This window comes from Cottoperca gobio, chromosome 7, assembly GCF_900634415.1.
Source record: "Cottoperca gobio chromosome 7, fCotGob3.1, whole genome shotgun sequence".
NCBI classification, from domain to species: Eukaryota; Metazoa; Chordata; class Actinopteri; order Perciformes; family Bovichtidae; genus Cottoperca; species Cottoperca gobio.
The window spans coordinates 8,736,766-8,752,137 of NC_041361.1; the positions used below are offsets into that span (position 1 = coordinate 8,736,766).

The window sequence follows — 15,372 nt, forward strand, 5'->3', positions numbered from 1 at the left end:
TTACTGAGTGGTAACTCGAGCTGCTGCCAGTGAAAATCCTAACTCTGCTCTGGTATGGATAGGGTAATAGCCTCGGGTGCTTTATAAGTTTATTTTAGGTAATAGAGACGCTTGTTTTGTTACAGCCTGTTCCGCCCTTCTCTCTCGCGCGCGCGCTCCTCTCTCTCTCCACAATTGTACCTACACTCAAATTCCTTGCTTCTTGAAAGTTGGTGACTGGAAGAAGAAAAAAGGCATTTGACGAGAAATGTGAAGCGCATGCGCCATCTGAAGGTTTTGCGCTGCGCATCCATGCAGCAGTATGCTAGTTTGTGAGAGGAGGCGACTGAAGCAGGTGAGAGAGAGAGAGAGAGAGAGAGAGAGAGAGAGAGAGAGAGAGAGAGAGAGAGAGAGAGAGAGAGAGAGAGAGAGAGAGAAAGAAGAGAGGGAGGGATAGTCGGTGATACTTTTCTGCACTGCAACAGACACACACATACGGTGTGGAAGGACGACAGACTCGGAGCCTCAGTAAAGCCGCTGTTGTTCACACGCTGTGCTCTTTTCCTCCCCCTGGCACCGTGCGCGCTCGCCAAGCCGCACTGTTTGGAGATAGTCCGCGCGGAAAGTTTTTTGGAGCATACAGTCTGGAGCCGATTAATTGTGGCATCTGTTTTTTGTTTTTTTTGTGAGGCGGATGACTTACTTTTTTGCATGTGAAGACTTTTAAATCGAGCTGAGGAATTGTCAAAGTCGTTTTTTGCACAGAATGGAAGGTAAATTGACAAGTCGTTTGTGGCGAGGATCACCGTGTGGATCTTTCCGCAGGTAAAACTCGCTATGACCTGAGCGTGTGAGCGGCTGGATTTAATGTTCATAACAAGACTTTTCATGTTTTTGGTTTGACATACTCATAGCTATAATCGGGAACAGTTTTTACTCGGATAGGGACTATAAAATTAGGCCGCTTTCTTTTAGAAATCGACAAAGTAGCCTACATCCGACGTTTCCGCCAGTGGCACTTTGGGTTTGCCGTAGATGGGTTTTATTTGTTTATAATTACCGCAAAGTTACGCACCGATTCGTTAAAGGAACTGGTCATTTACTTACTGTCTTTGGACATTTTATATATCCCGCTGCTTCCTACAAGCCCTCTAAACTGTTTGGCGCACGGAGCGCATTCACTGATTGTTGGGCGTCCGTGTTTACCAAAACACCAAACCTGAAGAACTATTTTAGCTTTAGCGTTCCGCTTTCTTCACCTCGGCCAAGCAAGAACTTTCCAAGAAATCCGGATAAACAACGAGACTTGTCTTCACTGCAGCGGAAAAGGAAATCTCAAATCCACCTGGCCTGCTCTGGGATTATTGGTTTGATATCGTCTTCAGAAAGTGGATTACAACTTCTAACGTGCTGTGCTCCCTGGTGAGTAGCCTATACGTCTCCTGGTTCATTCACTTTTCCATGCAGCCGCAGTTTATCTTATAAAGTGGGAAATGTGTGTTTCAGCAGCACCTTTTTGGACTAATATTGGTTCTTTGATGTGGACTAAAGTTTTTGACAGATGTGATGTGTGAAACATGCTATCCCCTCACTGCATTGACTGTGGCCCATATGTCAGTGTCCAGCTGGTCAAATAATGAATTCAGCGAAAAAATGTACCATAACTTGTGTTTTAAAATGTGAAATGTGAAATTAAATGCGAAGAAATAGTCTCTTTTCGATTTCCATTGTTAACGGTCCCCATTTAAAGTCAGGCAATGTTCTTTGTGCTGCTTCTGCTCATCAAATCCTTGTACCTGGCTCCCTCTCCTGGTTTTTTAAACAACAGGACAGGCAGGAAAAGAGACTCATCATTGTTGCGCTATTAAATGCGAGTGGATAATATTTCACTCACAACTCAGTAAATTACGGTGCCATACAGTTTAGAAAAATGCTACTTTTTAGGCTATTAAAATGCCCTATCGATTACATTTTTTTCCACACACAAATACTCTCCAAAAACCTCATTCATTGTCACCATGCATAACATACAAATACTTAAAGATGCAGACCATACTGTAAATAGTCATTTAGAAATAGCCAGATTATGAATTGTCTTAATTTGACACTCATAGCACCCTAATGCTTTTTCCCTTACATTTTCATAATAATTTGTTGCTACAATTACTCAAATAATATATATTAATTAATGGTGATATTGTTTTGATAGTTTGGCCAAAGGTTCCTGTCAGAATGAGAAAAGAAAAGACTCATTTCCAATTTTGCCTAAAATGGTGAAACAATTCAAGAACACTTTGCTCATTAAAACTTTAACACTCTGCTTTAATGTACACCCATTTAGTCCCACATGGCTCTTAAAATAGCCTCTTAAATGATCCATTGCAACAGTAGCGCCCGATGTATTCTCTTCCTGACGACGGTTTTCTAAATTCTCTCTTCCGGAAATTTGTCAAATTTGATGCCACTTTTCCCCACAGAAAGTAGCGACGTAGTCGTCAATCATCCAGTGAAGTCTCAATTAATATTTGACTCTGGTTGAATCGTTTCCCGGGGTCACGAAGCGCAGGATTTACGCATTTTATAGTGATGCCAATACAAGGATGTAAGAATTACGTTTTTAAAAAGCAATGATAAAGTTATGTATAGCTTTCAATATAGCCTAAATAAATTGAATCAAAGCAGTTAAACGAAATATGAATTAAAAACAAAATCCTCGTGTCTCTTTTAAATCGAACTATTACCGTTCTCTAATCTGATTGGCTGAGACGCTGTTGTGAAATGTCAGATAATTGCAGGCACCTGTGGTAATTTAAATATGAATCGGCAGAATGAAACTGGTGTGTCACCCCAGCTGTTGGAAGTGTTCTTGCTTGGCACAAAAATAATATTTAATTGTAGAAGTCAATTATCCATAAATTAAAATATATTTTAAAATCCGCTTCCTGGCCGTAACAACTGCAATTAGTTGTTTTAAAATCAGTGGAAACCCGGCGCCCTCTGTAGATTATTGCTTTAATTTATGTGGAAGAACTGCAAGAAACATAACCTCACCAACTATAACTGAAGCAGCGCACAAACTGAAAGCACATGCTTATGTGTGCGCGTGTGTATATAAATATATATATGTGCGCGCGAGCACGCGCTGGGTGAGTGATGGTGAACTCGTAACCCTCGTGTTTAATGAGTATTAGGCAGGCCCAGGTCTCCACGACTCAACCCTGGAAAATAAGGCAGCGTGACAAATTAGAGCTGCTCTGTGTCCCAAAATTCACACACGGCCCAACTGGAAGGCTGGCACATCAGTTTAACTTGCAAATGTAGGGCTAATTATTTGAACCTCATTTTCTGTCCGCATAGCAGCCAAACTATATCACCAAAGCCACGCAGTTGCCTACAGATAATTGACATGTTTTCCTTTTTTAATTCCTTGTAGTTTTCGTTATGGAAAAGGCTGCACAGTATAACTAGGCCCAGGCCATTCTCCGCTGACGTGGCTCCTTTCTGTCCAATCCACAGTCAATTAATAAATATGAACATTAATTGCAATACAATTATACACCAACATGAACGGTATTTGTTAAATTACATATTTAATAGCCATATGCATCAATGTTCCTGAGATGGAGAACAAAACACAAATGTCTTTTTAATTTACAAGTCTTGTAAAAAAAAAATACTGTTAATGTCCTGAAATGTTCTTAATTAACGAATCTGTATAACTAATTTAATATTATTATATCCAAAGGATGTTTCTTATTTACATAATTGGACAAAATGTAACCTTGTCACTAGGAACAAATGCAGTCAGGCCTAGATGAAAATGAACCAGAATAGAATAAAAACAAAATGATGTTATATTCCAAGCACCATCTTTGCTTTAAAAATGCTTTCATAATTGATGGTTAAAGTTGAGACAATTTATTTGACCATTGAACAGTGAATAGGGCAGACACACAAAGTCTATCCGACTAGGCCTCTGTCTGTCTGTCTGTCTGTCTCTGCTTTTGTATGTCTCTTTCTCCGAGTAAAGCGAACTGTCAGGAATGTGTCTATCTGGGGTTTCATGGCTATTGTGTCTTCTCCGGCTGCACGTCTATCAGTCTTATGTGATTCACACTCAGACATGCTGCCAAATGACTGCTCTGCTGTGCAAGCACTGATGGTTACAGGGCTACAAACACACATCACCACAATGCTGTTTGCATGTTAAAGCTAGAATTTTAGATATGAAGACATAGAGCTGAAATAATTGTTCCTGCATTCTCTTCATACATTTTGACACCCCATAAATCTGTGTTGTAAGACAAATATCCAGACAAGCAGGCAGACTGACGAGCATCATTTTTTTTTTTTTCTCTGTCCTCCCTCAGATCAAACGGCAGTATGAACCTGGGGCTGGGCTGTGTGTGTCGGCCAGTTTGCTGGCCCTTTGGCAGCTTGTTGGACTCCAGACACTGTGTCTTTGCCCTCACACTCCTCACCCTCCTCATGCAGGTGGTGGTGGAGGCCAACTCATGGTGGTATGCATTAATTTTCTTTCCATATGTACAGTATTTTTGTGTGCGTCCTAAGTTTGTGCATGGTGTGTTTACTTGTGTCACGACCAGTAGAGATTGTCAGCTTTAAATGGAAATTTCTTCTCTTTACATTCATAGAGGACTCACATTTGTGAATGGGCTAGCAGAGCTTGAAAATAGTTTTAAGATTATTATTTTTTTAAGATGTGAAAAAAGTCAAGATTTAAGGTAATGTTGATCTATTTTTGAAAAACATTTTCTGAGTGTTTATATTCATCATTTACTTAGTTTCAGAGTCAATTTCAGGCCTGTGTGTGAGAGTGTGTGTGCGTGTTTGCTAAGTAAGCCTCAGATTCAGTTGCACCACATATGAAATAACACAACATGCTGACTGTAGCACATTAGCTTTTCAGGAAGGACCTTTTTTCTCCCTTATTTTCTTTCTTTGCATTTTGCCAAACCAAAATTATGAATATTATAGAAAACATACAATGCTGTGGTTTATGAGTTGGCGTCCAAATATGTGCAAACACGGAAACCGTGTGTGACTGCGTGTACGTGTGTAGAACTTACGTCCTACTGCCATTAGAAAAGTCTATATTTGAGCATGCTGCACCTAAACACAGAGAGTACTTCTGATAGGGGAAGATGCAGTTTACCAGTAGCCGTAGATGCACCACTTAAAGCAAATCACAACTCTTTACATCCTGTGGCTGTTTCTGTCTTTTTGTCTGATTGTGTATAATTGTGTATCCCAACTTAAATTCTTGTACATTCTTCTTAAGTTCTTGTAAAGAACATGGAGCATTTACAGTAAACCCACACGTTCAGAGTGAGACTTTTCCTTGCCTCCAATGGGTAGATCAAAGCAAGTGGTGACATCAGGCGGTGATGGCCTAATCATACAAAACATTTTTTAATGGGCTCATCTCAATAGGCAACTACAAGTAAAATTCTAATAATGCGTTGGATTTACCAGCGTAGGACTCGTCACCACAGACCCTCTGGAAAGCTGAGTTTTTAGCACAGACTGCGTGTGTCTTTCAGTTTCCTCTTTGAGAGGACACACAGGTGTGAATGATTTAGAGTTTTGGAGCAGCGGGCCTACTGACTGTGTGTGTGTGTGTGTGTGAGACAGCGTCAGTCTGCATGTCTGTGTGTACGTTGATTTTGTTTTTCTTCGTCCATGTGTTTATGTGTGTATGTCTGTGTATATGTTGTGTGTATTCAGTCTGTTCTATCGCTGCTGACTTTCCCCAGTCGATCAGGTTACACTGGGGGCTAATTGTCTTTCTCTTAGGGCTCAGGGATGGGCTGCTCTAATTGTCCTGTGGCCTGGAACCAGATGCTCGTACTAATGTCTCTCTCTCCTTCTCTCTTTCTCTGTCCCTCTTTCTTTCTCTCTTTCTCTTTCTCTTTTTTCTCTCTCTCTCCCCCCTCCCTCCCAGTCCATTTGTATTTATTTTTCTCTCAAAATTGAATGGAACTGTTAGATGAAATGAAAAGGTATCCATATTGTTTTGCAAAAATGCAAAAAACTTTTTAAATGAAAGAGCATCACTCTTCGGTTGAACTCATGGGCATAATATAATAGATAATATGCAAAGAAAGAAAGAGGGATCACTGACGGGCATTGTTAGGCAATAAAGGGTTACAAGTAAAAAAAAAAAAAAAAAAGGTTGGCCACTTCTGCTTTAAGACACTGAATACTAAAACGGTATTTTTGTGTCAGATTTTCTTTGCTTCGCCCCTTTAACTTCATGTACTCTTTATTTTACGCTATCCTCTACTTTTACTTAACATGTTCATCCTTGTTTGCCCTTTTCCCTCCCTGACTCATCTTTTTCTCACTTATGTATGCTTCCATTTATTGTATGTTCTTGGCCGGTCCAGTGTCATTAAGAGTGCATAGGGTTTTACTCCATTTAATAAATAACTGCACCTCATTTCACCGATTGACATAGCTTCACCCATAAGTGGGAGAAACTAATCGAGTGAAATGAGCTGTTGGTTGTGAATTTGGCCTCAAAACCTGCATACATTCACACATGAGTGAAAACAACTGCGTTATGTGTGCCCCCTCATCCAGGTCTTTGGCCATGAACCCTTTACTGATCCCGGAGGCCTACATCATCGGTGCCCAGCCTCTGTGCAGCCAGCTGGTGGGCCTGTCGCAGGGCCAGAAGAAGCTGTGCCAGCTCTACCAGGACCACATGCAGTACATCGGTGAAGGTGCCAAGACAGGCATCAGAGAGTGCCAGTACCAGTTCAGACATCGGCGCTGGAACTGCAGCACGGTGGACAACTCCTCTGTTTTCGGACGGGTCATGCAAATAGGTAAGACATGGGCAAAGGATGTATAAAAGAACATATATTCTTCGAGACACGCGCATGTTTACACATACCAACATGCATGCGCAACATATTCGCTGGTGTTATTTAGAATCTATACAATCTGTACCTTTCCTTTCTTCGTTCTCCCTCTCTCTGATTCACTGACCCTCTTGTGAGAGAAATGTATGGGGCTGTTGATTCTCAGCAGCTGTGTGGAAGGAATAGTTGGTGGGTGAGGTTGCTGGATAAATCACATGTGGCTTTGGCCTGCTAAACCAGCTCCCGACATGGAGCAAGAGGGAGGCAGAGAATCTGCTTTTCCCCTGATGAATGGAGGACAATCTAATCTAGTTTAACACACACACACACACACACACACACACACACACACAGATGCACACACTGTGGAGTTGGACTGTAGCTGCCCTGTATTTACAAGTAATGGGAGTGCAGTGAGTGTATGCACCAATACATCACCTAGTCAGAGATTAAACTGTCTGTGTGTGTGTGTGTGTGTGTGTATATATGTGCACGTACATACAGTGTGCTCGGATCTCTTACTGTATAGAAAGTTCAAGAGCTTTATAATCCCCACTCTTGGTTCCTGTCATTTAACATGGTTTGTTTTAGTTGTCTTTGGATGTGAGCCTTCCCCTCAGGGGCTAATGTAAAGGTGGTTTATCATTTATTGATCGTAACTCTCCAGCTGAATTATAATGAAGCTATACAATGTCGGTGTTGTGATCATAGCAGAGTTACAGCAGGATTGGCTCAAAAATAGCAAATGTCAGCTCTTGTGTTGCTTATATTTTGGAAATCATTCAAATTCTTTTTAAAGTAACACATGCAGAGGGGTCGGAAATGTGTTCATGTTGGTACTCTTTAAAGGTTAAGTTCACCCCAAATTATTTTTAATAAAACAAAAACCCCATATTTCTTATTGTAGGTAGATCACAAGCATTTGTTCAGATTATGATGTCTATCGCTGAGACTTCTGCTCCCAACTCCCAACTCAATGCAATTAATGGAATAAATGTTGACTGGATTTCCATTTTGTGGTGCTCACAGCTTTAAGAATAACCTTTTTTAATGTGCTCAGCAGCTTGTCTTTCCAGTAATAACGTTCCCATTACTCTGGATAATCCACAGAACACACTGTCAACACTTTTCTTGGTGACTATTTTTAGTCAGAAAGTAGTTCCACTGAAAACTGCTCACACCGAGCTCTGTAGATTCATCCCGAGTAGCCATTGTTTTTGTACTGGGGCGGTGGGGAAAATGTCAAGAGCTGGATACCTCAAAATCTCAGCACGTTAAACTGAAACTGTCGGCCTGGATAGATACCACTAGAGGTACTTTGTCAGCTTACCCTACACGAGATTGTGTGTGCACATATGCGTTTTACGCTACTCTTGGTGATTCGGCCTGTTTGTATCTCTGGCGCTGCTGACTCCCTCTCCACAGATCAGTCTTCATAGAAACCTCATCAGCAGCCGTTCTCCCATTCCTCTTCTCCCTCCCCGACATTTCTCCCATCTCAGCCCACTCTGGGCCAAGTAAACATGTCCTCCCCTCTATGGCTGTCTATATGAAAGCCTGTCTTACTGTCTGTCTATCTGCTGGCGTAGGACACTGCTGGTGATTTAAAGCTGAGCTCCAGGGGGTGCTTACATGGTTGGGTTCAGACCCTCTCCCCTGCCTGGCTTGGCTAGCTCCAGGGTGGGGTACGGGAGAAGGGGGGCAGTGGTGTGGAAGACGACAGTTTGTCTGTCCACAGGTCCACTCAGGCCAATATCCTCGTGCTGGATTAAAAATTGTACTAGACTAATAAATCCCGCACTCTCTGATCACCTAGACTTTCTCACCTGAACATCTTTCAGACGTTCCACAAGGTGTCTCTATTCATCTTTTCTCTTCTCTGTCCTTGTCTTTTTCCACCTTTTTTGTGATATTAAGTGCATGCACGTGTCTCATTTTCCATTTTGCTTGCTTTTTTTCTTCAATGTCTTTTTCTTGACTTATCTCTTCGGTCGTCTTTTCTTTCTCCTCCCTCATCTCCCGTTCTGTCCATCTGTTATTGTCATTATAGCGCACTCTCTTTGGCCCAGCAGGTATATGAGCTGTGCATTTTTATTTTGTAGGAGCCCCCGTCTTCAATGTCAAGACGCAGCCTCATAGTTTGGTCTGCTGTTTCTTTTCTTTAGTCGCTTATACATTCATCTTGGTTTTCTCTTCCACTATCTGGCTTTGTACAGAAGTAGTAATGAATTGGTGATGGCAAAAACTGCTTATGTGTTTGTTTGCTTTTTTTAAGAATCTTGTCCCTATAGACTATAGAGGAAATGTTGAGGGTAGAAACAGTGGGAGTTCATGAGCAATGGCTCCAGGATCCGTCAGTCATGACAGATAAAGTAAAAGAACGGTTGTCACTTTCAATTTGGGTGAAATGGCAGCTGCTTGTTAAGAAGCATCTCTGTCACTGGAGGGCGCTCTCTTCTCTCTGGCTGAAGCCCAATAACAGCAAACCAGATTCCACCGTTGGCTGAAGTGCTCTGTAATCTTAAATGTATGGTCAATGCTGTCATAGGACATCACTTCTCATAACACTGTTCAAATTCTTAAAGCAAAAATGATAGTGACACACATTGAGTGTAAAATAAATATACATGAAAAACGGGAGATGAGGATGGGTTTGCCAAATGGAAAACGTGCATTTCTCAATTACTCTGTTTCTTGTTGTGTCAACTGTGACATGATGTTCCTGTTTGTGTGTCTGCAGGCAGCAGAGAAACGGCATTCACTTATGCCATCAGCGCGGCAGGGGTGGTGAACGCGGTGAGCCGTGCCTGCAGAGAGGGGGAGCTCTCCAGCTGTGGGTGCAGCCGTGCGGCTCGTCCCAAGGACCTGCCGCGAGACTGGCTGTGGGGCGGCTGCGGAGACAACCTCAACTACGGCTACAGGTTCTCCAAGGAGTTTGTGGACGCACGTGAGAGGGAGAAGAGCTACCCCAAAGGCTCGTATGAGAGCGCCCGGCTGATGATGAATATACACAATAACGAGGCTGGAAGGAGGGTAAGACACTGGGATTATATGCACTCGCACACAAAGATGTTAAAATGTCATCAGATAACATGCAAGCAGAGAGATATAATCTGCAGGCCCTGGAATGAGACCAACCAGAGATAGGAAGAGTAAGAGGAGTTGGAAGTGAGACAATCCAGGTCAATCAGATAGGTCTCCGCTGATCATCTGTGTAACAGCTCTGTCAGCTCTCCCCTCCTGAGGCTTTGATCTGTGGGGAGATGGAGTCATTGGAGGCAGCTCTGGGGTTTCTTTTCCTTTCCAAACATCTTGAAACCACCTCAAAGGAAACACAATGCCAGATATCTGTTGCCAGGCTGTTCTCTTTCAAGTAGAACAAATGAGTGGACAACGTATTATTCAATGCACTATTGGAGACATGGACAGGATGATTCGGTCGGTCCAAAGTGATGCCTTATGAGATCATGAGCAGCACATTGTGCAAACATTTATACAGACAGGTCAAATTAGAAATATGAAGCATGTGTCGCTGGGACATTTTTCTACAATTTGCCACATGAAAATGAGTGGCTTTGCAAGTTCTTCACTTTGTTAATCCATTTATTTCTCTTCCCTCACCCTCCTCCCCACTCTCAGACGGTGTCGGATCTTGCCAACGTGTCCTGCAAGTGCCACGGTGTATCAGGCTCCTGCAGCCTGAAGACTTGCTGGCTGCAGCTGGCTGACTTCCGCAAGGTGGGCGACGCACTGAAGGAAAAGTACGACAGCGCTGCATCCATGAAGCTCAACTCGCGTGGAAAGCTGGTGCAGATGCACAGCAAGTTCAACGCTCCCACAAGCCACGACCTGGTGTACATAGAGTCCAGTCCAGACTACTGCCTGAAGAACCAAAGCACGGGCTCCCTAGGCACAGTGGGGCGCCTTTGCAACAAGACCTCGGAGGGCATGGATGGGTGTGAGCTGATGTGCTGCGGCCGCGGTTACGACCAGTACAAGGCGCAGATAGTGGAGCGCTGCCACTGCAAGTTCCACTGGTGCTGCTACGTCAAGTGTAAGCGCTGCACCAAAATCGTAGACCAATTCGTCTGCAAGTGAGAAGAGGAGCGTCGCCTGTGGGTGTTTGCTTGCAGACGATGGGCATACATCGGAGTGTATTCGTGAGCAGAGGAGCAAAGGAGTTGAACACACAGAGAGAGAGAGAGAATGGAAGAAAGAAACTATATAAATTATATTTATAGAGTTAAACAATTATGCCATTGCAAAAAGACTGACTCTTTTTTTCCAAAAAAAAAAATCTTATGTCTTCAGAAACAGAGTATCGTGAAATATTTATTTTGAGATTGTTATGTTTTATTTTGGCCCAGTCATCACCAGCTGATTTGAACCCATTCATGTGCCTAAAACTGGCTGGGACTCTCCCCCCACTCGACCCCCCCCCCCCCCCACTATTTATAAATATCAGAAAATACCATTTTTCTTGTCAGATGGGTGACACTGATTGTGAAATTGGACTGTGCTTCCAATTTCCTAAGAAGAATAGTGTTTGATATTTGTGTCATAGTTGACGAAGAGGTCCTGCTTTGTTTGAGAATGACTGTGTTGAGAGGAGAACGCCTGTGTGCTGTAGTGTAGGGGTGTGTTTTCATGGGCCCAGTCCCAAACCAGTCTTCACATCCTATCGGAAGTCTACTCATCCCCTCTCACCACATGTAGAGTAAGGAACACTGTTGGTTCGTGCGAGTCCTTGGAGTACAATGGGTACATTAAGAGGGTGTTTTGGGGATTGGGCCATTTATTAAGCTGTCCCAGAAGCCTTAGAGTTCCCCAGGTGCTGCAACAAGCCCTCCACCATTATGCACTTTGATACAGAGGCTTAAACCTGTCTGTGCGTGTCTGTTCAGCTGTTGTTGTTTTATTACTACAGTGCATCAGCAAATATATCAATATTATAGCCTACATTCTTTTCCATATTAATTCAGATTATCCATTTAACATTATTCTACAATACTTAATATGGTTTGAATATATATGGGTAATGTTGTGGTTACAGTGGTGAAATATTCCATGCTCTTTGTATATAGTATGTCTATCCAACCAATCAGTAAACTGTATTTATTTTCTTTAACCAGATCCTCCTCGAAGCTTAAAACAGAAAAGAATCTTCTCCATCATAGATCAATATTTAGTCAGACAACCTCAAGTTTTTTTAAGGTCACTTTTTAAAAATTGTGTTCTCACTAATGCGGCTCTTCACTGTTTTTGTAAAGGGAAATGCACCTTATTGTTTCAACACACAAATTCTTTCTTCTCACTCATGTTCAGCTTTACTGTTACACACACACGTATATAAATATATATCACAGATGTTCAGATTTATCATCATCACCACAGATTTCCATTACCACTCAGTTAACTGCTCACTATCCCTGTGATGATTATCAATAGACAGACTATTTCTACCAATCCAGATATGTATATTTATAAGCTTCTCCATGAATTTGAGGTTTGTTAAACGTAATGTGTTATAGCTGATATTTTGTTACTTTTTACAAATTGGCTCAATGCTCTTCTTTGTTTCAATAAATATCAAATGTAAAACCAGAATTGAAGTATTACCTCACAGTATTTGTTCATGTTGTTTGTCTGTGCCAAGTTTATCTCCTGACATTAACCGTTTCCTTTCTACATATATCTTACTAAATAAGTGTATCTAAGTATTGTGTGTGATTTGTCCTCTGATTCCATTCAATAACTAACTTTTCCTTATTTTTACCGTTAATATTCCTTTATTCAGTCTCCTCGCTCACAGGCAGATTTAGTGATGTAGAACCCACATTGGATGACAGCTGTTTTAGGCGTGTCGCGAACAAAGACGAGAAGTGTGTTCTTGAGAGCTTTGGAAGATGCCCTGAAGATTGGGTGTCTCTCAGGGGGATGGTTGAGGTTGTATTATAAGCGCCCCTCAACAGTCCAATGATAGTGTATCAGTTAATGGAATGATTAATCATATTGTGTCAGGAGAATAGGAAGAAGGGGGATTTTTCAATGTGGGGGGAACAAGGCTGTCTGGCAGACAACTGGGCCTCGTCAGAGACTGCTGGAGCTCAAGAGGAGACGCAGAGAACAGGAGAGAAGATTGGGTAATGAGAAACGGGGGATTACATGAGGGCTGGATGAGAGGGGAGTAGTAATGAGAAGGGTTGTGAGAGGAGAGGCCCGAAAGGAAAGGAGCAGAGAGAGAAAGTGTTTCAAGCAAAGTACAGCTGAAGGACTGCCATTACAGTGTAAACGGTTGTGACATTTACTAATATTTACATTGGGAAAATGATACTGACTTTAGGAGCACATCCCATATGTGACCCTGTCAATTGGCCCACATGTGTTGTATCTGTGCACTTGCATGTGCGCCCACTTGCACACAATGTGTTACATCATGACAAGTGTTTACATTTCTGATTGGTGTCACAAAGGCCAATAACGAAAAGCAGGAGAGAGACACACAAGGTCTGCAAGTAGGGGAAAAGTGTTTTTAAAAAAGAAAAAATTGAAAGGAGACCAAGCGCAGCAAGAGTTTTTACGTACTTGAACCTTCTGTCAACAGCAGGGTTTATAAGCGTATGAAATCACCCTTCAACTTTGTTATGTACATGAAAGTGAGAAAGTACTTGCACTTGCTGGACGAGGCTCCTTGGATGTCAGAGTGAGTGAGTGACTACACATACCAGCAGGACTCCTCCAGCAATAGCATAAACAGAAATCCAGGTGCACAGCAGGCCGATTCACCAGGCGGAGGAAACCCGAAACCTACGGGTGCACAGGTATGACACTTCCAAATGTTCAAACAAAAATGCTTGAAAGTCTGATCTTGGCAGACCTTTCTCCACCTGCCCCTTCCTTTGCTCCACAGATAATGCGGGAAGCTGTGAATATATATATATATATATATATATATATACATAAATATTTATACGCCTGTTCCACAGAGAACAAAAACGTCTTTTTTTGGCTGTGGTCACAGGGTGATAAGGTTGTGATTGAGGTTTTGCACACACAATTAAGCATTTACCACAAGGGCACTTTATAGCTTCACAAGTGCACACACACACACTTAGGGAAGGAGGTCCTTAGCAGATATTTTAAGCTGGTGTAAACCTTGGCAACTCTTTGACATCCGCTCTTCACAGTTTATCTAAGAAAACAGCAGCCTGTCTAAATGAGCTTTCCTCCACATTGCTCTTATATTTTCTTCTTTCCTTTAGAAAAATATGAAATATACATAAATATGTTTACAGAAGAGCTTTTTTCGAAAATAACATTGATGGTTTCATATTTTCAGAATTTGGAAATATGTAAATAACTCAAACATTTATTGTGCGTTAAATACTTTGTTGTGTGTGTGTGTGTGTGTGTGTGTGTGTGTGTGTGTGTGCGTGTGCGTGTGTGTTTTTGTATTCATCCAAAGGTGATAATTATGATGATGAATGGACTTGGCTGGATAAAGACTGAGGTTGACTGGGTTTATTGAGTGGTTTTACTCTATTCTTCTTCCACTTCCATTAAAATTCCTCAGAGGTTCTTTGGGACGATTACGTGACCAGTTGTGTTTTCCTAAAACAAAGCAGCTAGTTGATATAAGGCTAACTCCCTCGTCTGAAGCCAGATCTGCTGACCACAACTTTGTAGATTCATAAATATTTTGTTGATTCTGTTCCTACTGAGGAAATGGCTGAACTAATGTTCTACTTTAACTGCAATAGACAGCTGCACATATTGATGTAATACATTTACACCACACTGTGACATTTGTGAAACAAAACCTCATCTTGAACTCTGGCCTATCCCCCCTATTTCTTCTTTTTCTTTACCATGCTACATCATGGCAGAAGTCTTACTCCACATATCAATACATCAAACCACGACTCTACCTAGTGGGTCACTGTAAGGTCATAGTAATGTGTGTCATAAAGTATATAGTATGTCATAAATAAATAAAAATGTAAAAGGTCATAGGTATGTATGTCTTGTCGGCATTCACACACACTCAAGCGATGCCATCGGGAGAAATTTGGGGTTCAGTATCTTGCCCAAGGACACTTCGGCATGTTGACTGCAGAGGCTGGGGATCTCACCACTGACCCTCCGGCATAGTATAGTGTGTCAAAAATAATTTTAAAAAGTCATAGTATAGTATGTCAAAAATTATTTTAAAAGAGTCATAGTATAGTATGTCAAAAATTATTTAAAAAAGTCATAGTATAGTGTGTCAAAAATCTACAAAAACATAAAAACACAAACTCCATTGGTCAGTACTGGCCAGCTTTGTGCTTTAAATCCTCAGAAAACAGAATACATTAGCTGTCAGGGCAACAGCTCTGGCAAAGCTCATTAGTCCAAGCCAAAGTGGAGCTTGTTCCATTCCCGGCTCTTACTGAAAAACGCTCAAAAAGCGACTACGGGGCCAAAATAAGAGCGCTCCACAGAGCTGCATTTAGAGCTATTT

General features: G+C 41.8%; 1 protein-coding gene across 1 annotated transcript; it reads left to right on the forward strand.

Annotated features, from left to right (window-relative positions):
• The first annotated feature begins 406 nt into the window (after positions 1–406).
• Positions 407–12,476, forward strand: wnt5a (wingless-type MMTV integration site family, member 5a). The gene is made up of 5 exons (XM_029436243.1): positions 407–1,401; positions 4,350–4,499; positions 6,586–6,833; positions 9,610–9,902; positions 10,509–12,476. Exons 2-5 carry the CDS (start codon positions 4,363–4,365, stop codon positions 10,965–10,967), a joined length of 1,137 nt encoding a protein of 378 aa, XP_029292103.1. The 5' UTR covers positions 407–1,401; positions 4,350–4,362; the 3' UTR covers positions 10,968–12,476.
• Positions 12,477–15,372: the final 2,896 nt, after the last annotated feature.